We start from the raw sequence: 22,806 nt of genomic DNA, 5'->3' as shown, positions 1-22,806 counted from the left end.
CATAGAAAAAACCACCTGCAACACAACAGACACAATTGTTCACTTTCTTCTGGACTGTCAACGTCATGTGCAACCAAGACAGGAGCTACTAAGTAACTTGAGAAGCATCAATGTAGAACTTAACCTTTGTAATCTCCTGGGGGGAGGTAACTTTAGTGATAAGGTGTCACAGAAAATCTCTCAATTTTTCAATGTATTTATTTTAAAGTCAGGTAGGCTAAGTGATCTTTAGATGAGCGCCTTGCAGAGCAGTATATATGGAAACATGATAGAATTGTTAATGCACGGCTACTGCTGATATATGTTTTAATTTAGCAAGTAGATCATCTAGGTATTTTTTTCAATATTATTATAATTATGTATATATTTCTATTATTATTGTTATTATTATTATTATTTTTTTTGTTTAATGAAGGCTGTTAGATTAGCAGCCCTTACTTATCTAAATTACATTAGCAGTAACTCATTTCATTTACTAATATATGTTCCCTGTAAACTTCTACCCAATCCTGCACTGAGCTTACATCAGTCAACCTCACTAAATGGCAGCAATTAACTTCATATACAAAGAAGCTGAAAACCCCAAGCTATAAGCTCTCAGGCCCAACGGTCATCCATCTGGCAGACCTGCGGCTTTAAGTCCACTCCAAGTGGACACCCTGCAAAGAAAGAAAGAAGACTACAGTCTTTCTGACTCTTTCAGAGAAGAATGGTTAGCCTACGACTCTTACGTCACGGTGATGGATGGACAAATTGGACATAGACAGTGATTGACTGATGGCTGGTGATGCTGATTGCTGAATTTAAAAACTGGTTGCCGGTTGTGAAGAGACACACAATAATGAATAAAAATTTCATATACTGTAAATGTTGCTCAGTTTAATGCCACTTTACTCACTTCCTACCCTACCTACACTTTAAAATGCTAGGGTAAACGTGGAATATTCCGACATCGTGGGTAATTCCGTCACCTCTCTAGTTTTTCCTCTATATTGAGCTTTGTTTTAGTTCCATGCGTATGCGTTTGTTGATGGTTGAAATGGTGACTTCATACATTTGCGCGTCAAACTACTGCCAAAACACTAGGTAGGTCTTAGTGAGTCTTACCGATACCGTCTTGGCCATCTAGACTCTAGAGACTAGCGGGAAAATATTGAGATCCAAAGAGAGACAATGCATGCTATACCCAGTGAGATCATCAAAAAATGTGTCAAATTTGACAGTTGACCTTGCTCTACCAAATAGTGAATAACTGTTTGTATAGGAAAAATATTATGGTTTGAGACTTTTAAATATGTCTGTGAACATAGTGCCACCTCCTTGCACTCTGTGATCAGGTCTATGCTGGTGCCAACATCTAAATTAATAAATATACCCGAAGATAGTGGCAAAGCAGAGAGTTTTTTAGACTCTCCCTCAAGTTCATTTTTGAGTCTTATAAGTAGACCAGTAAAGTATCCTGGATACCAGGATTATCATACTTAAGAAATTGGTTTAAATCTTAAGTGAATGAGGAAATTAAAAATGAATTGATTCTTAACACGTTCCCTGCGTATTGGGCCATATGTGTACCAACAGTGATATTCCACTGCTGCGTATTGGGACACCGGTGTACCAAACGCAGTATTATACGCCGTTTTGAAAAAACGCATGTAACTCGAAATTTCGCACTTAAACTTTCTCTTTTATAATGTTAATCTTCACTCAAAAAGTGGATTATTAAGTAAAACAAATCAATGGACAAAAATTTTATTCGTAAATCTCCTTGAACAAACGATAAGTAACTGTACAAATTCTAACAAATAATTCCCTTCTGTTCCCTTCTGTTCCCATCTATTCACATCTATTCCCTAATATTCCCTTCTATTCCCTTTTATTCCCTTTATAAGGGAAGATAAGGGAAGATAAGGGTTATGTTCCCTTCTGTTCCCTTCTATTCCCTTCTATTCAGTTCTATTCCCTTCTATTCCATTCTATCCCCTTCCCTTCTATTCCCTTCCATTCTATTCCCTTCTATTTCCTTCTGTTCCCTTCTATTCCCTTCTGTTCACTTCTATTCCGTTCTATTCCATTCTATTCTATTATGGTACATATATGGCTCAATAAATACTTGGTACACCGGTGGTACAATACGCAAGAACAACATGTGGTTATTATTTGCTTGCGTAATGTACCACATGTGTCCCAACATTTTTAGTGCAGCTATGCAAAGCTATGATGCCATAGAGCTGCACACACCTTCTTTTGTCATGGCCAATGGCACCTAACTGAAGCAGCAACCACTGAAAGCCTTCCGCAATAAGGGAATACTGGGGAAATCTGGATACGTGGGGAACGTGTTAAAAAAGCCCTGGTTTGCAGTTAAGTTTTTAAGTATACTTTTATTCGCTGATTTCAAGTGGTAAATAAATTAATAGATGATTAAGTTGAGAAATGGATTTAGACACATGAAAACTAATTCCGTCACAACTTGAATTGGACACACACAGATCGTTCCAAGCTGTGTATGTACAAAAATTAAAATTTGCTTAATTAAAAGCTTAATACCTAGTTGTTAATTAAAAGCGTAATTAAGTAGTGTTCAATATTCATTAGTGTTCTAATTCAAACTTCAAAGCCATGTTGTATTCCAATACAGCCCATGGTCAGGAAGATGTGCCAGGTGCGCGGGAATTTTTTTTTGTCATTTTAACGACTTGCGCGGTGCTCCGTACAATGCTGGTAAAAAAAATGCGCCGTACAATGCTGGTAAAAAAATGCGCCGTGCGCCGTACTTTAGAAAGCTAAAATAGTTCTACTATTTTAGTCAACAATATATGTGAGTATATTGACTACGCGAGTCAAACTGACAATAATAAAATGTAAGACATGTCCGGGTTAATTCTGACTCTTCCGCTTGCCGGATACGGAACGTACGGTAATCGTAAACCATAGTGGCAAAGCAGAGAGTTTTTTAGACTCTCCCTCAAGTTAATTTTTGAGTCCTATAAGTAGACCAGTAAAGTATCATGGATACCAGCATTATCTTACATAAGAAATTGGTTTAAGTCTTGAGTAAATAAGGAAATTAAAAATGAATTGATTCTAAAAAATCTCTGGTTTGTCACTATGTCGTAAACTGTGGCTATTAAACATACGAAATGTAAACAGATGGTGTTCAGTGTTGCCATATGACTTTGGAGAAAATTTCTTCTAAAATAAAGTTCTAGATTTCTCATTCACCAAATTTCCGTATCAAGAAAAATCATATATTATTGAAAGATAATTAAAGGCATACTGTACTGATTAATGTGAGTATTACGTCTGTTCCTCCACAAACTGCTCGTATGCGGCAGCGCGACGTAGAATTGATGGCCGGGATTGCGCGAACACATGCGCCAAGAGAATCAATTTTCATTACATTGTGCCAACTGTGCACAGCAATAGCTTAAAAAAGTGAAAATGCGCAGGAAAATTCACCGAAAACATACATCATCCTGAGTATGGAATACAGCTCACACAGCGAACGGAATTCGAACACGTGGATGAAGGCATTACGTATCAGTAGAATTTGAAGTGCGGATGGAATACGCCTCACCACGTGCCGGATATAGCCACACACAGTGACGGAATATAGGGATTTGGTAGGTTTGCATTCTAAAGGCTTTTAAATAAATATGGCAACATTTTGTGACGTTTCGTTGTTGCTGACGCATAGTGCGGTGTTTTGAGAGTCACATAAAGCAAACAGAACTTGAGTAACGCATACAGTTATTTTTTTATAGTTTTTCATTTCTCATTGCGTCCTTAATGTGACGGAATATACCTCGTTTACCCTACAAAGTGAAAGTCCATGACTCCATGTTACCTACTTAGCCTACTCATAAAAATACCAAGAAAAACAAGTTCCACAACAGGTGTTATGACATTGACAGCCGACAGGGGCTACAGGGACAGGGCTAAAGCAAATGCAAGTAGGCTACGTATTGAGACAAATTTTTTTCTAAAATTACCAAGCCTGAAACTAGGGTTGGCAAAGATCAAAGCAAACTTATTAAATCATGTGATTAAATCATTTGAGTTAAAGAAAAAAAAATCAGGATTTTTTTATTTGTGTGATTTTTATATTTTTATGCGTTTAAGGGGACCGGCTACCCCTTAATTTTCAATTTTGGCGTTTTCCGGTTTTTGTGCTCATCTTAAAGCTTAGCCTACTTTCTGACGCATCAAACGGTACCAGAATCATCTGATTCATCTCTCTACGTCGAAAAATGATTTTGTGACAGCTCCCTGAAGGGAGGCGGTTTTGAGGGCCCTTCAGTAAAGTCTATGGGATTAATTCGAAGGCTGGACACACTAAAAAGGAACTTCTGATGAATAGTGGCAAAACAGAGAGTTTTTTAGACTCTCCTTCAAGTTCAATTTCAAGTCCTATAAGTAGACCAGAAAAGTATCATGGATAACAGCATCATCATACATAAGATATTGGCTTTAATGGCTTAAATCTTGGGTAAATGAGAAAATTAAAAATGAACTGATTCTAAAAAATCACTGGTTTGCCACTATGGTCTGACTGAAAGCAGCCAATTATGGCATTATCCGGTGCTTATACTCATCTTAAAGCTTACTTTCTGACGCATTGAATGGTACCAGAACCATCTTTCTACCTGCATTTTGTGATTTTTACGTACACGACGCGCCGTGGAACGGGGGGCGGTATTGGGCGGCCTTCACTAATTCCTATGGGCGTAATTCGAATTTCGAGAGCAGAACTACAAATACCGCCTGCTGCTGCCAAAGCAGTCAGTGCCCATCATGACAGCGAGGTGAGAGGTGTGCAGCCAGTTGCTCTATGCTTCCCTGACTTGGTTTGAGGCTTAGTTACGGTATCTAGGCTACGTTACGACTTTTACGTCATTTTACGTGCCACACAGCAGTTTTTTGGGCATGGTGAAAACCTCCTATTGCTCTCACGGCAAACCTATCTCCTCCTACAGTTTTCAAGCTACAGCAATGAGACATATGCTATTTGATTCGTAAAGACTATACCTATTGACTCAAACATCTTTTTTTTAAATTTGTGTATGGTTCGTCTTATATATGGGGGTGAAGGGGGGAGGGGGAAAATGAGAAAAATGCGTATAAAAAAAACTATGGTGTTAGGGGCCACATGCTGGTATATAAACTATTTAGTAATTGTTACCAGTGTCTTGTATTAATCCTCTCTTTCTATTGTCCCAGTGTGTGATTACTTGAGCGACAGCCAGATAAATTCAGATTAGTGTAAAATCACATTCATTGACAGTCTGACTAGTTGAGTGAAGCAGTGCAATACTGATCTGCTGCTATTTCGTGCTGATTAACCTGCTATAAACAAACCTGCTTCCTGGTCATTTACTGCCATGCTGACTCATCACTGACCTGATATGAATATCATGGCTCTTAAATAGGTGAGTAAAGGGAATACTCTCGCCACACATCTCAGTCCTAAATTTTAATTATTGAATGTTATCAGTAAATGTTTGTAAATATCAATCATCCCTTTAAATTGTTCTAGAATTTAGTAGTAGGTAGCTAATGTGTATTTATGCGTTTCAAGTGTATGTATGTGTTTCAAGTGTTTTGTTGGATAGGTTTTATGTGTTGTTGTTCCTGCACTTTTGCAGAGCGGCCAACGTGGAGCATATTCTTGGCTAGTTTGGAGCGCGTTCTAGTCCAGTCTGGGACAAATCTTTGGGCGAGTGTTGCCGCTTCTGGACGAGCATCAGAACTGCATGTCAGCAGAGTCTTGGGCCACTCGGGTGCCATATACAATCCAAGTTTGGAGTCAGTGTTGGGGACTCGTTTATGCCCAGCCACGTTCAGTCTGCTTACTCCTGCTGTAACCACTGCGGCAAGCCCATTCTGTTCCCTCCACTACTTACCACCGGTAAGATCACTGCGTTCTTGTTTTCCTATGGACTCTGCTCACTGATATTCCCAGACCCTGGCCTGAGGATTGATAAAGCCAAGCTTAAACTCAAGACCAATTTTCAAGACTGCAATCTTCTCTTGTGTATTTTTGATTAGATTTAGTTCACTCATTATCCTGGCCCAGTTTTGATCATTTGCTAGTTATCCTTGTTTATTCTTTCCTGTTCAACCAGTTTGGGCTGCTGGTTATTTATGTTCTCATGCTAGGTTCACCCCATCACTCATAGCCCTGGGCTGTCCCATCTTCACTAACCTACTAACCATCATATTTCACCGTCATGTACCACTGATTCTATTTAATATATTTTTGCCTGGTTCTTCCTCCGTTTGTTTCCCTGAGTTTATTTTGCTTGGCTTCACGTGCTGGTACTATACCGGCCGGACCGTTGACCTTTAGAGGGGCTGACCCCCAACATTTTGGTGCCCAGACCCATTTTCTTTTCTTGTAATCTTTGTATTTTTCTGGTAATTATATTTTTTTGCGTGTGTTGTGTCAGGATGGCAGAGGAATCTCGTTCTGTGTTGGGTCATGCTGTGGTGCGTCCAGATGATGATGGTGTTGAAGGTATTGCTGATCCTGGTGTGGGTGAACTTATGGTCATGAAGAGTCCTGGTCAACTCTTGTGCAAGGAAGCTCTTTTGGCGTTTTGTGGACTGTATAGTTTGCAAGTTTGGGTCCATTGTGGAATGGAGAAGCCAATAATACATGCGCTTCCATGGCGCTCCTCTGGCAGATGTTGGTGGTAGAGTGCACTTGCAGTGGTTGGCTGGGGTGCATTATAATCCTGTTGAGGAAACCAGGCAGTATTTGGGTATCACCTCTGCTCCATTACCGGCTTTGTCATCTCCCGCAGATTGTTTATTGGACCATGTTGATGAGTTGGAAGAGAGTCCTGAAGTGGTTGTGGGTGCTCAGTGGGTTGATTCGTCTTGTAATTGTGGTACCCGGTAATTCGTGGTGTTCAACAGTTGTGGTGTAATTCGGTTCTGTCCATCTTTGTGCATTGGTTGATACAGGAGCTCAGGTTTCTGTGATTCGGGAAGATGTTTTACGCTCATTACCAGATGAAATGAAACTTGATTCAGACTCTGACACGTCAGGTCTGACTTTGAGTGGAGTTGGAGAAGATATCACAGGTGTAAAGGGTGTTGTCTTGCTAAGATTCAAGATACTTGATCATGAGTTTACTGAGCCTTTTCCGTTTGCGGTGATAGCTTGTGATAGGCTGCCGTTTTGTGTTGTGTTGGGAGCAAACTTTATTCGGTCATATGGTGTGAAGCTGGACTTTGCAAACCGAACTATGTCATTTAAGCTAGAAGATGAAGCCTTTTTCTGTCCTTTCCGGCCTCAAGAAGCATACTCTGCTCCGGTTCAGCTGTGTTTTGCACATGAGATACATGACTCTTCTGTTGCTGACCCTAAGTTACAACCCTTGATCGTTGCTGAAACTGACATAGCAGCATTGCAGGCAGGTGATTTGACCTTGCAGACTCTTGCTGAGAAGGTTGTTATGAAGGAGGATCCAAGGCATTGGCAAGAGCCAATGTTGCAGAGGTTCAGCCGGTTTTTCTCCCGCTTAGTGTTCTTGAACGATCTGTTGTGGTGCACAGTTGGTGAAAGATCAGTTCCAGTTATCACGGTTCACTTTTTGGTTGAAATTGCTTACACTGTTCATGAACACATGGCACATATTGGTCGACATAAACTTGTGCAGATCTTGGCTGCTCAAGTAGGTATGGCATCCAGATGTTGAGAGAGTTGCACGTGATGTGTGCTCATCCTGTCTCAGATGTCAGATGTTCAAGATTTCGCACCAAACAGTTGCACCTCCAATGCTCAAGTTGAGCACTTCTTGTCCCTTTGATTTGGTTTCTGTCGATTTGATCGAGTTTCCACGGTCGTCTAGAGGTTTTGTGTCTGTGTTGATGGTTGTTGATCAGAATTCGAAATGGTTGGTTGCGGTTCCATTGAAGGATAAGAAGGGTCTCACTGTTGCACATGCGTTGGAGTTTAATGTCTTACCTGTTCTTCCACGTTGTCCTGTCAGACTCCTCTCAGACAACGGTCCCGAGTTTCGTTGTGCTAGTTTCAATGATGTTCTTGTGAAGTTTTCTGTGAAACACACGTACTCAACGCCATATTGCCCTGCTTCAAATGGCGGAATTGAACGTGCAAATCGGACCATAGCTGAAATGCTGAGAGGGCTGGTTCCAGATGGTAAGCAGTGGGATTTACATCTCCCTCATGCTGTAATGGTGTATAATAACACACTGCATTGTGAACTAGGTTGTCACCAGCTGAGTATTTGTTATCTAAAGCACATGACGTGAAATCCAGACCTCTTGTTACCAATGATACCAGGGATATCTGGAAACCAGGTCACCCTCGTTTTGAACCTTTTGTTGTTGATCAACGAGTGATGCTAAAAGTACAGCAACCAGGCAATCTCACAGTGAACAAGTTGAAACCCAGGTTTTCGGGCCCTTATCGTCTGGCGAAAGTTCATGACAATGGTGTGACATACGTGGTTGAGAAGCAGGCAGAAGATGGTTCTGTCTTGCAGAAGTCGGTCCACTACCGACAAGTCAAGGCTTTCCATGAGCCACCTGCATACCTTCGTGAACATCCATGTTTCCAGAGTATTCCATCTTGTCCTGTTGTTCCCACTGATTATGACTCTGATTCTGATATTATGATTGCTGGTCCCATCTTTGCTGGTGTATTATGTTTCTTTTTACTCAAATTAGAAGATGGATTGGTCAGTAGCAGACAAGATGCTGCAGAGGCAAGACAGAGAGATCATGGCAGAAGCAGCCGTACAGCTCCTCAACAAGGGGCAAGATCTAAAACTCGTCAGGGATCCATCAACACTGCAGCAAGAGGACCAAATCATGGGTTGCTAACTAGGAAATATTATTTGGGTGTGATTGTCTTGATTGGAATATTTTTCTTCCTATTTTATGAATCTGAATCATGGACAAGTAATCTCATTCAAGTGTCATGCTATTTGCATTAAAATAGCCAAATTGACTCAGAAGCTATGTTTTATATCTCAGACCCCATATTTTTCAGCAGTAATCTTCCTCTTGTCACTGATCTACATATCTCATCTATCTCATGAAATGAGTGTATAGTTTTTTTTAGCTCACTTTTGTTCTTCAATATTGGTTCTGGTTGATTTGCAATTCATTCAGAAATACTGTAATTTTTGTGTGTTATAGGTACCTAATCTTTTTTAAAGGTTTCACTGTATGTGATACATTTTGATTACAGACTTAATTGGTTAGTACCAGAGCAACCAATTTCGAGTCCCAGGTGATATTAGCCATCCTAAAGCCTTTGATGAAATAGGTATTCTTGTGGCCATCTATTTTATATCATTGTCTGTGCATCAAATATTGATTGTTGTGTAGCTACACCAATCAATCTATTTTGTGCTAATACCTGCTTGTTGTAAACTAATGCTGTGCATTGCTTAGTATTTTCAACTATAATGCACCAATTACAGTCGTGGGCGTTTTGGATATCATGGACACAGCCAATGGAACCACAGAAATGTGCAAAACTACAATGACTATGGTGCGCCTAGCAGTCATCAAAACAAAAGGTAAGGTGTTTCTAGAGAAAGCGGGTTGATCTGTCTAATGGCTTTATGTCCTAATGCTGTCAGATTGGTCCGTGTAGAAGCTAAACTTGGAGAAGAGGCAACTGGAACCAACATGAATTTAGAGAGAGGTGCCAAAAATTTCGAAAAGTTGTCTCCTTTATTGTGTTCATAATAGAACAAGCATCAAGTATATGTTGGTGTTATTGTTCATAGCTCCACTGTTTTTTAATCCATGTTCACTTGAAATACTATATTATCTGGTACATATCTATTATATACTGTATATACGGTACCTACTTGACTCCGTTAAATTTACAGTAATTTAAATTATATTTTTAGAATCAATTTGTGTTTTAAATTGGTGAGTTCATTTATTATTTCTTCATGTAAAATAAATAGTTTATTTATATGTAATTTCAGCTTGTGTGACATTTTGATAACTATAAATTTTATTTGCAGTGTGTGCATTCTGACAAGGTTTATATATATACATGAATAATTAGTATCTAGATCGTTTTCAATTTTGACGCAAGTTACTGGATTACCATTCAAATCCTGAGCCTCATTGCCAATTAATAATAACCTTAATTAATAAAAACTTTGATATTTTTTCCTAATCAGATGTCTGTCATTAAAGCACTTTTTGTATGTTTCACAATCACTCAAATCTGACTTGCTAAAATGAATTTAAACTTCCTAATTCACAACCATGTTTCATTGACTGCGCTTTTCAGAGGGCACCCTCGCAAACGTGAGAGACAAAACAACGTCAAACGTGGTAAAGGAAAACAATATAATACAGCCCATAACTCAAAGAGAAATTTCCCTGTTGGAACAACTGTTGCAACACTTGCAGACCTCGACGACTTGGAACCTGATGACGACTATCGCGACATCCCTATTGAACCTACTGACAATGAACTACTGCAGGTTAAGGCTCCTTTCATAAGGAGAAACATTACAAAGGGGGCCTACAGAGGAGTGCACCATTACCTCGATGTGCATTTTAGGCTTCTGCGTGAAGACTTTATTCGCCCTCTGCGTAATGGCATTGGCCAAGTAAAATGTGGTTCAAAAGACGTAAAAGATGTCCGTGTGTATCTGAAAGTAAAATTTCAGGACGCCGAAGTTGTGAATGGTCATCTTGTGCATTTAGTGAAGCTAAATTTGCCAAAGAATTTTAAAGATGAATCCTCAAAGCAACTGCTGTTTGGCAACATCATGTGCTTCAGTGCGGATAATTTTACCTCTTATTTTCGGGCAACTGTTGCAAGCCATGACCCTGACAAACTGAAGAAGGGACTAGTTGGCATAAAGCTGCTTTCAGTGTCTAAACTGGACGCCAGTCTTGAGTACACAGCTGTTGAGTCAAGGACTTTCTTCACCCCGTACAATCACGTCCTGAGAGCTCTTCAATCCAAGGACAAAAATACCTTCCCGCTTGTCGAGCACATTGTCTTCGCTAAGAAAGCTGTTCAACCTCCTCAGTATGTGCTAAACAGAGCCAATGTGCATTACGATCTGCGTGTGGTTTTGCAAACCAATTACATGAAAGCTCGTGCCGAAGCTTGCAACATTTTTCCAATGTGTGATACCACAGAACCACCTAATAATTGCCGAGATCTTCAGTCCATTCCCATAAGGAACGCTGAGATAGAAAAGTGGCCGACATGCTCCGTCTTGGGTCTCGACCCACCCCAACGTCAAGCACTGCACTCGGCGCTCACAAAGCGGCTGGTTGTGATTCAAGGCCCACCAGGAACTGGCAAAACTTATTTAGGTCTGAAAATCGCTCAAGTTCTGCTCCACAATTCGCAGGCATGGTCTAGGAAGGAAAACGAAATTCGACCTCTTCCTTGGCATCAAGAAGACAGGTTGGTAGAAACAGTTGATGTAGACGTGACATCGCCCATTCTCGTCATTTGCCAGAAAAACCATGCGTTGGATCAGTTTTTGGAAGGCATGCTCAAATTCACTCGAAGAGTAGTCCGAATCGGAAGCAGAAGCAATAGTGAAATAATCAAGAGATACCAAATCAACCAGTTTGTTAGTTCCTTGAAAAAACAACGGCAACTTCCTTCAACCCTCCGCAAGGCTAGCTATGAAATACGGAAAAGATTAAATGACGCCGAAACTGAGTTTAGTAGTCAATATGCTCAGCTGAAAAAGATAGAAGCTCAGCTGCAACTAGAAGCTCAGCTGCCAATGCGCGAGACCATGCCTACTTTTGAGTTCATCCGTACTCACGAGTTCATCCGCACTCACGAGGAGAACATACAGAGGCTCAGGGAAAGGACGTATGAGGTGAAGAACTCCGAGTATCTGTACGTGGCGCGTCAGGCGGACGTTGTGGGCCTCACCACCACGGGAGCTGCGCAGTTCCAGGACTTCATCCAGGAACTCAAGCCCAGGATAGGCGAGTCTCAAACTATGAATATTTTAATAATTTTGTCTTCGCCTAATATTATGGTTTATCTTCAAGCTCTGACCGAAATTATAATAACTTTAATGTAACTGATTTAAATCGTGTTACGTTCAGCCAAGATAAATGTTCTACTTGAGAAACAGCTGTCCCTTGTTACCGAAATTTTTATGTTTTCTCAAGTAACGCCATAGATGCAATGTTCTGATATGAGGTGCTATATTTTTGCTTTATCTATACCTCCCGTAGCAAAGACTTTGGCACTTGCGATCGCATAATCATGATATTCTGCATTATGATAAAGTCTTGCTTTGAGTACCATTCAATGTAAGGAGTTACATAGGCAGCGTCTGCGTTACTATTGTCGTCGCAGTGTCAAGGGAATATTTCTATTGAGATATATTGATGGACACTCTAAAGTAAGGGGATGAAATTAGGTTAGAGTGCCTTGCATGAGACTCATTACTTCTTCAAATGAAGCATCTTGGTCTAATGTCCGGTATTACTTTGAGTTAAGTCATATGTTTTTTAGGGGGTCAGGCCTGTCATATGTTTTTTGGGGGGTCAGGCCTGATGGTCCATGAGCAGGGTCAAATTCACTTTAGTTAAGCGTCGAACGAGAAAATCTCGTGGGGATAAAAAGATTGACTACGTTGCACCTTAATTAAAAAAAATGACTCAATTCGAGTGGCTAAAAATCTTGATATTAGTCGGATTGGACATTGATCAATATCAACATTAATAAAAGAACGTCGTCTAGGAACTGTGGGTACTAAATGTAGGGTACTATTTTGTTAACTGTAGACAACATGGAAATAGATCTGCAGATTAAAAGCTCGCTTTGCTATAGAATGAGTGTTCTATCTTCTATGTGTTGAGCAGGAATTCAATTTCGACGTTTTGCTGTACCGTATACTGGATTACATCCTTATTAGTTCTATATTCTGTACCAATTTAATATCACTTCGTCCCAGAGATTTGATATGCTTATTCTGTTTCGACCACGCTAGTGAATAGTGATAATAACTGCGATGTATATTTTGTGTTCATTTCAGTGATCATTGAAGAGGCTGCCGAGATATTAGAGGCCCATGTCGTGGCATCTCTCAACGCCAACTGCGAGCATCTCATAATGATCGGTGAGATTATGAAGAATTATTTTGGCTGAATTGTTTATTTAAATTCAAGTTTGATTATTTCGGCCATTTGTCCACAGAGCTTGGAAGCGGTAGCTGCTTAAACAAGTGTATAAGTTGGGAGTCCAATAGTTCGGCATGTTGAATAGTACCAGCATTTGTGTCCTCTCTCTTTCTCTGATAAACAGAATTGTACTTGCAGGAAGGATATTTTGATGCTTAAAAGAACCGCTAGGCATTTCTCATTATTCCTCGCTCACGAAATACACTGATGCATCCCACATTTCTCTATTTTTTCAATTCTCAAATTTTGATTACGGTACTTGAAAAATTTTAGGCTGCAATGAAGAACTGTTGTTGTTGTTTGTTGCGACCATCACGCTCGCCGGGGGGGAGGCTCTGGTGGTGGGCGGGGGGCTGGCACCGGAAGAGGGGGGAGATGGGCGAAGGCAGGGAGGGTGGCCAGGAAAGCCGCTGCCTCCGCGGGGTTGTCCCACAGTGAGGAGACGCTGAGAGACGTGGGGAAGGTGGGGCAGACGAAGAGATGCTGGACCGACTGGAGGGGATCCCCGCACTCCGGGCAAGCGGAGCTAGGGGAGCGTCCGATCCTGGCGGAATAGGACGCCAGGGAGCTGCAGTATCCCGAGCGGAGCTGGGATAGCGCTGAGCGGTAGGGGCGAGGGAGTGAGGTCTCCACTGATGCAATCGGCGGTGGCGGGGCTGCGAGTACGGCGTTTATGGCGTCAGTCGCCGTAACGCGGGAGGCGATCTCCCTGCGGAGGGCCCGCTTGGTCTCTCCGTAGGCACCCATGGGCATCATGCCATTATCCAAGAAAGGTGTGACCAGATGACCGAACCTCGACTGGATGGAGGCTTTCATGGGGCGGTCACCCGGGGGGCAGAAACGCTACGGAATGAGGTATGAGAGGGCTGGAGGGCGCTGGCGAGGAACTGGGCACAAGCCAGGTCCAGATGCGCGGCTAATGGGAGGACGCCAGTCTCCTGGTGAAGGTGGGAGATCGGGGCCATTTTGAGGCAGCCGGTGGCTAGTCTCAATNTAATGCGTCAAAGACGACTTTAAATTGTTGGGCCAAACCAAAGAGGTAACGTTGCATGCATTAAATGCCAAAAGGGCCCATGTCATGCATTAATTCAAGTTAATTAGTAAGAGATAGGATGATATTGCACTCGAAAGTTGATAAAGAAATCAACAGTCCAGAACACTTAGGTATCACCAATCGCTCACGCCTCCAAAATCCTCTTGTTTTTAATGGTTCCTAGCTATCTAGAAATCAACTTAAAACTAAACTTATTCTACAAGGTCTCGCTCAATTCAATACATAATTTCTTATAGAACTGTGCAGGTGACCATCAGCAGCTGAAGCCAAGCCCTGCAGTTCACCAGCTCGCCACGGACTACGGGCTCGACACGTCGCTCTTCGAGCGGATGATCAACAACGGAGTCGCGTGCGTGCTAGCTTTATTATGAATATTTCTGTTTCTTTCAAGAAATCCTGGCAATTTTCTGGGATGAAATGCAATTTATATGATACTGTAAGGCAATTTTCTTCTATGACAGTATTACAAACTGAACTGTTGGTTCATTTGGCTGTATCAATCAATTCAATCTATAGATTGATTGTGAGTAACTGTGACCTAATTAGAATTTGTTACATAAGGTACGATACCCTGCAGTATCAGCACCGCATGCGTCCTGAGATTTCATCTCTCCTGGTCCCTGCCATCTACCCGGAACTCGAGGATCATCCATCAGTGCAAGGCCGAGATCACATCCGGGGTGTCGAGAGGAGCGTCTTCTTCGTGTCTCACCTCGAGAAGGAGCAAGAAGTTCGTAGCACAATCTTAGTGTAGAGTTTAAGACCTCAATTGGATTCCAAAATTCAATCCTAATTAATTCGTTGGGATTATTTATAAATAGATTAGTATTAGAAGGCAGAATTAGCTTGTTTTAACTATGGCGGTTAATGACCACAGAATTGATGGATTGAAATTTTTAGGGTCGAATAATTATTCAAATGACGTTGGCTGATCAAAATGTAGGTATTAAGAAGTAATTTTAATTTATTAACGACATTTAGAACGCAACAACATTAATTTTCGAGTTATATAGAAAGCATTGAATTCAGAAATTTTGCTGGAAATAAGAACATGATATATGTAAATGATACAACACGAAAATTTGGAGCCGTGAAAATAATTGTGAAACGATCTCAAAGCTTAGAAAATCCGGTAGTTATGAGTTGGATAGCTGGAGTCCATTCCGTAGAGACGAGGGCTTCAGCTATCGTCGGTCGGATGATGTCGGGCCACTCCTGGAAGACGATGCTGTTGGGTTCCTCCAGCCCAGTGTGAGTGACGGTCTCGTTTAGTTTGGCGTTGTTAGGAGTGTCACGGAGCCTGTTGAATTCATCGCGAATATTGAGATGAAGTTGCTCGATTGTAATACTTTGAGACCTGGTCTGGTTACGAGCTTGTCTCACGTGGCAGGATAAACGGCTGCTCATGGTTGCAGCAGTTACTCCAATTACTCTTATGTAGTCCAAATAATGAAGAAGTCCTCAACCTTCTTTGAAGCAAAATTCAAAGATTACACCAGATTGCTGGAGAACTCTTGCTCGTTTGCTGGGGCCTTTGCTGCGTAAAGTTCCATGGTTTGACATTAATGTCAAAGGCGTCACGGAGCCTGTTGAGTTCATCGATGATCTTGAGACTTCCGCCACCAGCAAGAAATTTCGGCTTATTGATAAAGCAATAAGAAAATTGTTAATAAAAAGCTTACCCTTGTCTTAAATACTTATATATACCTATATATATATTTTTAATAATGTTCTTATTTATTTTTTCAATGAGTCGAACAAAATTTCTTGCTGTCGCCGGGAGATCAAAATGCAGGTTACCAAATGACATTTCAATGGATTGCGACGTTTCGAAAATGCAATAATGAAAATTTGTATAGACCACATGCGTCCTGAAATGTTTGATCGCGTGCGGTGGTCTCGTTGTTGATTAATTACGTATCATAGGGTAGATTTCGTGGTCTCACTGGTGGTAGATTGACCCTAGAAAACTGGAGATTGCAGCAGATAAACAATCGTGTCCTAAAAAAATGATAACAGTTCAATATCCGTCCACAGGAAGGTGATGATAATAACAGTCACAGCAACGTTCACGAAGCTGCGTTCATAATGGGCCTGGCTCGTTACCTCGTCCGGCAAGGCTACGACCCTGAGCAGATCACTGTCCTCACGCCCTACTCCGGCCAGTTCTTCCTGCTGCGTAAAGTAAGTGAGGCTACGACCCTGATGTCCTCACGCCCTACTCCGGCCAGTTCTTCCTGCTGGATAAAGAATGAAGGGCCTTATTCCTACCCTAAACTTACATTCAATATGAAATTAGCCAAACTCCCCTGTATGAGATTTAATAGAATAACTCTCTTTAAATTCCATCTTCGATAATTTGTACTTTTAATTTTTTTACTTATGAATTTTGAATAACATACTCAGATCTTGGGAAAGTGACATATTTCTCTTCTATGCTTTTGGTGTAACAATACGTTTTCACCAGTTAACAGGAGTGAAATTAATACCTGTATAATGGGCATCTGTTATAATCGGTTTGCCTCATAATTAAGAGAGTCCATATAATTGCCTCATAATAAGAGAGGCAATTATATGGACTCGGGAAAACGATTCGGTAGAAGCATTGCTAGATTTTTAGGAGTGTATTTCCTCTATTTCCACACAACTTCTCTGAGCCTTCCTACTAATTTTGCCTACTTTTACACAGGAGCAAAGGAACTACAGCCCTACCTGCGACAATATGTGCGTCTCCACTGTTGACAACTACCAAGGCGAGGAGAACGACATCATTCTGTTGTCCATGGTTCGCAGCAACGACTCGGGCAACATTGGCTTCTTAAAGATCGCGAACCGTGTGTGCGTCGCTCTGTCGCGTGCCAAACTCGGACTCTTCATCATTGGCAACATGCAGCAACTTTGCCGGAGCTCTGCTCTTTGGAGGAAAATTGAAGAAGCCTTGAAGAAAATCGATGGCCTTGGTGATGCGCTCGTCCTCAAATGCCAGAGCCATCCTGATCGCAAGGTTGCTGTCAAGACTGGTGAAGACTTCTGGACCATGAGTCCAGAATGCGGCTGCACTCGGCCCTGGAATGCTGACATTTGTATTTGTGCGACCTGGAATGCTGACATTCTTGCGACCCGGAATGCTGACATTCGTACGACCGGGAATGCTGACATTCGTACGACCGGGAATGCTGACATTCTTGCGCCTCGGAATGCTGACATTCTTGCGCCTCGGAATGCTGACATTCTTGCGCCTCGGAATGCTGACATTCTTGCGACCCGGAATGCTGACATTCTTGCGACCCCAAATGCTGACATTCGTGCGACCTGGGATGATGACATTTGTATTTGTGCGACCTGGAATGATGACAATTTGCGTTGTGCGCCTCGGAATGCTGACATTCTTGCTCTGACATTCATGCGACCCGGAGTGCTGACATTCTTGCGACCCGGAAAGCTGACATTCATGCGACCCGGAATGCTGACTTTCGTGCGACCCGGAATGCTGACATTCGTGCGACCCGGAATGCTGACATTCGTGCAACCGGCCATGTGAAGCGCGTGCAGCAGTGTCAGTCGCCGTGTTCCCGCAAACAGAAATTCAAGTGCACTCTGTTCTAGACTCCTGCGTTTCCGAATAATTTTCTCGAAATGAACTATGACGACCGGGACGAGACGAGAAATTAACGGTAAAAAAATAACGGGAGAAAGTGTAAAATTTGTCCCGGAATAAACGTATGAACTGGGACCAGACGTGTCCTGGTAATTCTGAAAAATACGAGACGTAAAATATTATATGACTCGAGACGAGACATTTCTTAAATATTCTAGACAAAATAAGATATTTCTTCCTATACGAGCACAAAATTGAACTTTCCGAACGCGCGGTTAAGGAAAACAAAGTTAACTCACCCAAGCAAAGCAATGCCATCACCACCTGTAACCTACCTCATATGAGAGAAATTAGTTCCAACCAAAGGGGACCGTACAACCGTACGCTCTCTGAACTTGCTTGTTTGACCTCTCGGTCATTTTATTCTACTCCATATATTGTTAAAAAACAAGTATAGTTTTCCCTGACTGATATCGCGTAAAAATTTGCTAGCTGGAAGTAGGGTAGCTACTAGACGCTACTTGCTATTAATCCCTGAAGGCAGGCAGTAGTACCCTTGTACACTAGGCAACTAGCATGGTAATCAGGCCCAGTGGTTAAAGTTCAGAGTTCCAAGTTTGGAGCAGAGAGATGCGGGTTCGATCCCAGCTCCGTGCGCCAGTTTCTGGTCAGAATCGGCAAGGAGGCCGGGCGATCAAGCAAAGAAAATTTGAATCGGTGAGTTGCGAGTTCGAGCCCACAACAACCTGTGGATGTTCTGCGATGCAGCTAAAAATCGACGACAGGCCTTCGGCGTAATAAACGCTGAAACCATTATGTTATATTATATATATTATGATTATTACAGATCGTAGTTTAAATCGATTTAAACTATGGTTATAACAAAGCAACGCACAAATTTGCGTCGATTCCTTCCAGACTTCGGCACGTATTCCAGAATTCGATTCACAAATTTGCGTCGAAGTCTGGCGATTAATTAGATATGTATGTTATAAAATTTCATCAGATCCGTTCAGAACTGAGGGACTTGTGCGCTAGTCAGTTGATTGAATTTTTTTCTTTCAAACAGAAAACGAAGTGACTTAGAAATCTAATAATTCCTCCCGCTTCGCATTTCTAACAATTATGTTTTCAATTTCACTCTTGCCCTTCACATGTGCTAGATAGGCAATAGCGATGTCATTTTGCATATCAATATACCTGAAACGTTATGAACAGACAAACAGTTGATCAGATATTGTCTGAAACAATTTACTATTCTAACGGCGTAGTGAGGATTAACTAGTAGGACTCACAATGTCTCGTTATAAAAGATGAAATTTCCGGAAAATATTATAACTCATATTTTAACCGGGTCGTCTCGTCTCTATTGTCCCGGAATTCCCACGGAGTGCTGAAAATTTTCCCAGTGTTTATTGCAAACCGGGACAAACCCTCTTGTGTCAGCTCGAATGAAATAAAGTACCAAACGCAGGGGTTTATTCTGTACTGTTATCATTACTGCCTCGAGTGGAATATTAAAGGTGAGAAGAAACTCACGTGCGGACACAAAGCTCGGCTCGCATTTGTCAGTATTTTTTTCTGTGTCAATCTAAAGTTTTGTACTTTGATACATTTATACTGAGACGATTTATATTAGATTTTTATGAGTTCCAGAGTTCTTATTATTATCCATACGCTATAGCAGGAGAATGAGAGATTGACATAATATTATTACTTATATCAAGATGATTACAAGTTGAGGTCGGAGTATGTTTTATACAAGTTCGCTAAGAAGGTGGAGTTTACAACACTATCGCAATAGGTTAGTTAGTGCCGGAGTCGATAGGATAGACGTAGTGTGCACGTCTGCAGTTGTGCTGCGAGTGGACTGCAGCTAAGAGGCTAGGCCTATGATTGACTGGCGGTGAGCTTGAATAGAGTCTCACTACGGTGACGTCACAGAAGATGGAGTGCGCGATAGTACTGAAACTATGGGTAGTAACGTATGCTTTAATGTACTACCTGATGCATGTCAGGATCCTGCAGTCAGTAAGTTACTCATGCAAGGGGAAATGCTGCTGTCGCGGATCTCGCTACATAACTACTTTTATATTTAAGAAAAGCGTGTAAAGACAATTCATGCTAGCGAAACACTGCTTCAGTAGGCAACACTTATTTCTGGTCGATCTCTCGCAGCTCACTTCTATTCCAGCAGCTGCTGTTGTAGGATCGTGCAACATCATGTCCGCATTAACTAAGCACACTTTGCTGCCCCTATAACAGCACTACTCCAACACGTGCAACCCCACGTGCGTATTGCAACTCCACGTGATTCTCATCACGCCACCTGCATCTCACCACACCACGTGCTCCTGACACCTCTTCGTCATCACCACGTGCTCCTGACACTTCGTCATCACCACGTGCTCCTGACACCTCGTCATCGCCACGTGCTCCTGACACCTCGTCATCGCCACGTGCTCCTGACACCTCGTCATCACCACGTGCTCCTAATCCATTAGGTCACACTCAGGGCTGAAATGGCTATTTGCTGCTCCAATGCGAGCAAGGTACGAGTTGAGTAGCGATGAGTAGCCAGAGCGGAGCTAGGAAAGGTCGTTTTGGCCGCCCTGGGGAGGGATAGCTCGCTGGATGAGATAAAGGGGGCTGGGATCAGCAACACCTTGCTATGAGGTGCTGAAGACAGGTAGGAGGAGACAGCTAAGCTGTGCAGGGTGCTGAGGGCGATGAGTAGGAGTCGGAGGGGAGCGACCCCTTCTCTAGCATATGAGAGACTGAAGGCAAGAAGCGGGTTTGATGCGTACGTGTGATCCATGGAACGAGGCCCAGATGTCTCTGGGTGACGATAGTGTGGCAGGGATGGTGTGGTCGTAGGGCGCTGGCAAGGTACTGTGAGCAGAGCAGAGAGAGGTGTTCGGCAACGGGTAAGACCTCAGTTTCGCTGTGCAGGTGGGAAGCGGAGGAAATTTGAAAAAAAAATCGTGGCCATGCGGAGAGTAGAATTCTGTATGGTTTGCAACTTAGAGATTGCCGAAGGAGAGGCGTTAGGTTATCATAATCACACTGGGGCAGCGAATGTGATGAGAGAAATATAGGGCATTGAAAGTCACAATGAGGCTTCCCTTTTGCTGTCCCTAGTTGGTTCCGGCAAGAGATTTGAGGATGTTGAGGCGCGGGCGGGCTCTCTGACATATTGCAGCGATGTGTGGAGAGAAGGTGAAGTGGGGGTCAAAAGTGACCCCGAGGATCTTCGGGGTCCGACAGAGTGGAAGGTCAGGCCCCTCCCAGCTGAAATGAGGGTCTGTTTGTGATTGATGGGTGTCGGAGGTGAAAAGGGTGGTGTGAGATTTGGGGATGGATCCAAACATCCTCTTCCGACGAGCCCATGCCGTCACATTGGAAGAGAGCCACAGTGAGAGAGAGCTTCTCTCTTCCCACCCACTCTCTTCGCCACAGTGGAAGAGAGGACAGCAGACGCCTCGGAGATCTGCACGGCCCCTGCAGCGGCTCTGAAGTCGCCCGCATATATAGGAGGCGATCAAAGGGGTGGACTGGAAGTCTGAAACTTATGGAGCCCCACAAGGCTACGACATCTCGCCCGTCCTCTTCAATTCCTGTGTAACAGGAATTGAAGGGGACGGGGGAGATGACGGAGCCTTGTGGGATTCCACCGTGGACTGGGCGTGGGGAAGAGATGCAGCTGTTGTAGGAGCACCTATCTCACCTGCCTCCGATGTAGCAGATCAGCTAGCGAGTGATATTGGCGCGGTGGGGATTGGAGGCGATGTGAGAGATGAGCTGAGCGTGAGGCACAGTGTCAAATGCCTTGCTGAATTCTATTGCCATTGTTTTGTCCATGTTGGTTGGTGGTGATATGCTTCCTCCAACCCTGTCTGGGTTAGAGGGAGGTTAAAACCTTCATAAACCTCTCAGGTTTCCGAAGGCGCCACAAGCGACGATCAATGAAGTTCAAAGTGAGCGAGTCCGTCAATGCCAGTGATTCCCAAACTGAGGTGCTCATATCACCGATAGCCATTGCAGCTGGTACGCTTGTTCATGAACGATAGCTGCTCGGTAATTTCTTCCTTAACAAAATAGTTTAATACCCAAAGAAGATAATCTGGCAACGATTCTCAAGTTTTCATTCGCTACGTACCTGAACCCAGCGGCTCAGTGTTGCTTTTGAACTGTACACCTATTTTATACGCTAATTTTCTATTAGGTATAGTACGGCAGAAGTAGTATTTAATGTGAACTCTATCAAAGAAGCCTAAGAAACCACTCGAGGGCGGCTCTCTACCACTCGAGGGCTGCTCTCTAGTTAACCATTACTCGCGCGGCACGAGAAGATTTCACCAGCATCAGCATGTGGCGCCTCAATACTACAAGACGGGCCTGATTCTCCAGGCATCGACTTTCAAACCACCGGATTTACCACCATATTGAAATTAGCTTAAATAAGGATCATATCATGTTTTAATATTTGAGTAATCCATAGCACCCAACGTTTGTACTTGTTTCGCAATCGCAATTTTAAACACCGAAAATCCTTCATTTTACTTGATAATCAGTAATAATCGAACGTCTATGATATTTAAAACGTCTTTTGAAAGCTTTTTTTTTATCTACGAATGCCAATGAAAGCACCTTTCAACCCGTTGCAAAAGCAAACAACAAAATTATTGAAATATCTTCTTGGGTGTTCAGTTGAACTAGCATTACATATTTTTCGCGCATAATGTAGGATTGAATACGCCCAATACTAAATATTTCGTGTAAAATGAAGTATTAACGCTACGCAGCAGGTATACTTTAAATTAAGATATAGGAGCATTGTTAAGCCCGGTATGAATGCTGTTAACCTTTTAATTTGCCCGAAGGCTGTTGGAGTTATTTTCTGTTTTTTTTTTCGTTGTACTTTCTAAGCTTGTATTATTTTCGCTTATGAAAAGTTTTTGCCTAAATAAGT

The 22,806-nt window shown here is 42.3% G+C and overlaps 1 protein-coding gene across 3 annotated transcripts; it reads left to right on the top strand.

Moving 5' to 3' along the window:
- The first annotated feature begins 5,162 nt into the window (after positions 1-5,162).
- On the top strand, positions 5,163-18,516 carry LOC108668499 (NFX1-type zinc finger-containing protein 1-like). 3 transcript variants are annotated; one of them, XM_018155732.2, is made up of 11 exons: positions 5,163-5,429; positions 5,646-5,908; positions 8,701-8,848; positions 9,462-9,560; positions 10,295-11,976; positions 13,038-13,121; positions 14,483-14,585; positions 14,798-14,966; positions 16,274-16,420; positions 16,926-17,621; positions 17,660-18,516. In XM_018155732.2, the coding sequence occupies exons 2-11, from the start codon at positions 5,827-5,829 to the stop codon at positions 17,840-17,842; spliced, it is 3,393 nt and encodes a 1,130-aa protein (XP_018011221.1). In that variant the 5' UTR covers positions 5,163-5,429; positions 5,646-5,826; the 3' UTR covers positions 17,843-18,516. The 3 variants fall into 3 exon arrangements, with proteins under 3 accessions (XP_018011221.1, XP_018011219.1, XP_018011220.1); XM_018155730.2 differs by lacking the exon at positions 5,163-5,429 and having other exon boundaries at positions 5,840-8,848; XM_018155731.2 differs by lacking the exon at positions 5,163-5,429 and having other exon boundaries at positions 5,840-8,848; positions 16,926-17,626; positions 17,689-18,516.
- The last annotated feature ends 4,290 nt before the right edge of the window (positions 18,517-22,806 follow it).

This window comes from Hyalella azteca, unplaced genomic scaffold, assembly GCF_000764305.2.
Source record: "Hyalella azteca isolate HAZT.00-mixed unplaced genomic scaffold, Hazt_2.0.2 contig6341, whole genome shotgun sequence".
In the NCBI taxonomy this organism is placed as follows: Eukaryota; Metazoa; Arthropoda; class Malacostraca; order Amphipoda; family Hyalellidae; genus Hyalella; species Hyalella azteca.
Note: the sequence above shows the minus strand (reverse complement) of the source record. Positions and strands in the feature narration are given on the sequence as shown.

Excerpts from the sequence above, each read along its gene's own strand:
- LOC108668499 (XM_018155730.2), top strand. The coding sequence starts at position 8,373 with ATGCTAAAAGTACAGCAACCAGGCAATCTCACAGTGAACAAGTTGAAA. Across the intron at positions 13,122-14,482 it reads CGAGCATCTCATAATGATCG|GTGACCATCAGCAGCTGAAG; the intron begins GTGAGATTATGA and ends AGAACTGTGCAG. Across the intron at positions 14,967-16,273 it reads ACCTCGAGAAGGAGCAAGAA|GAAGGTGATGATAATAACAG; the intron begins GTTCGTAGCACA and ends ATCCGTCCACAG.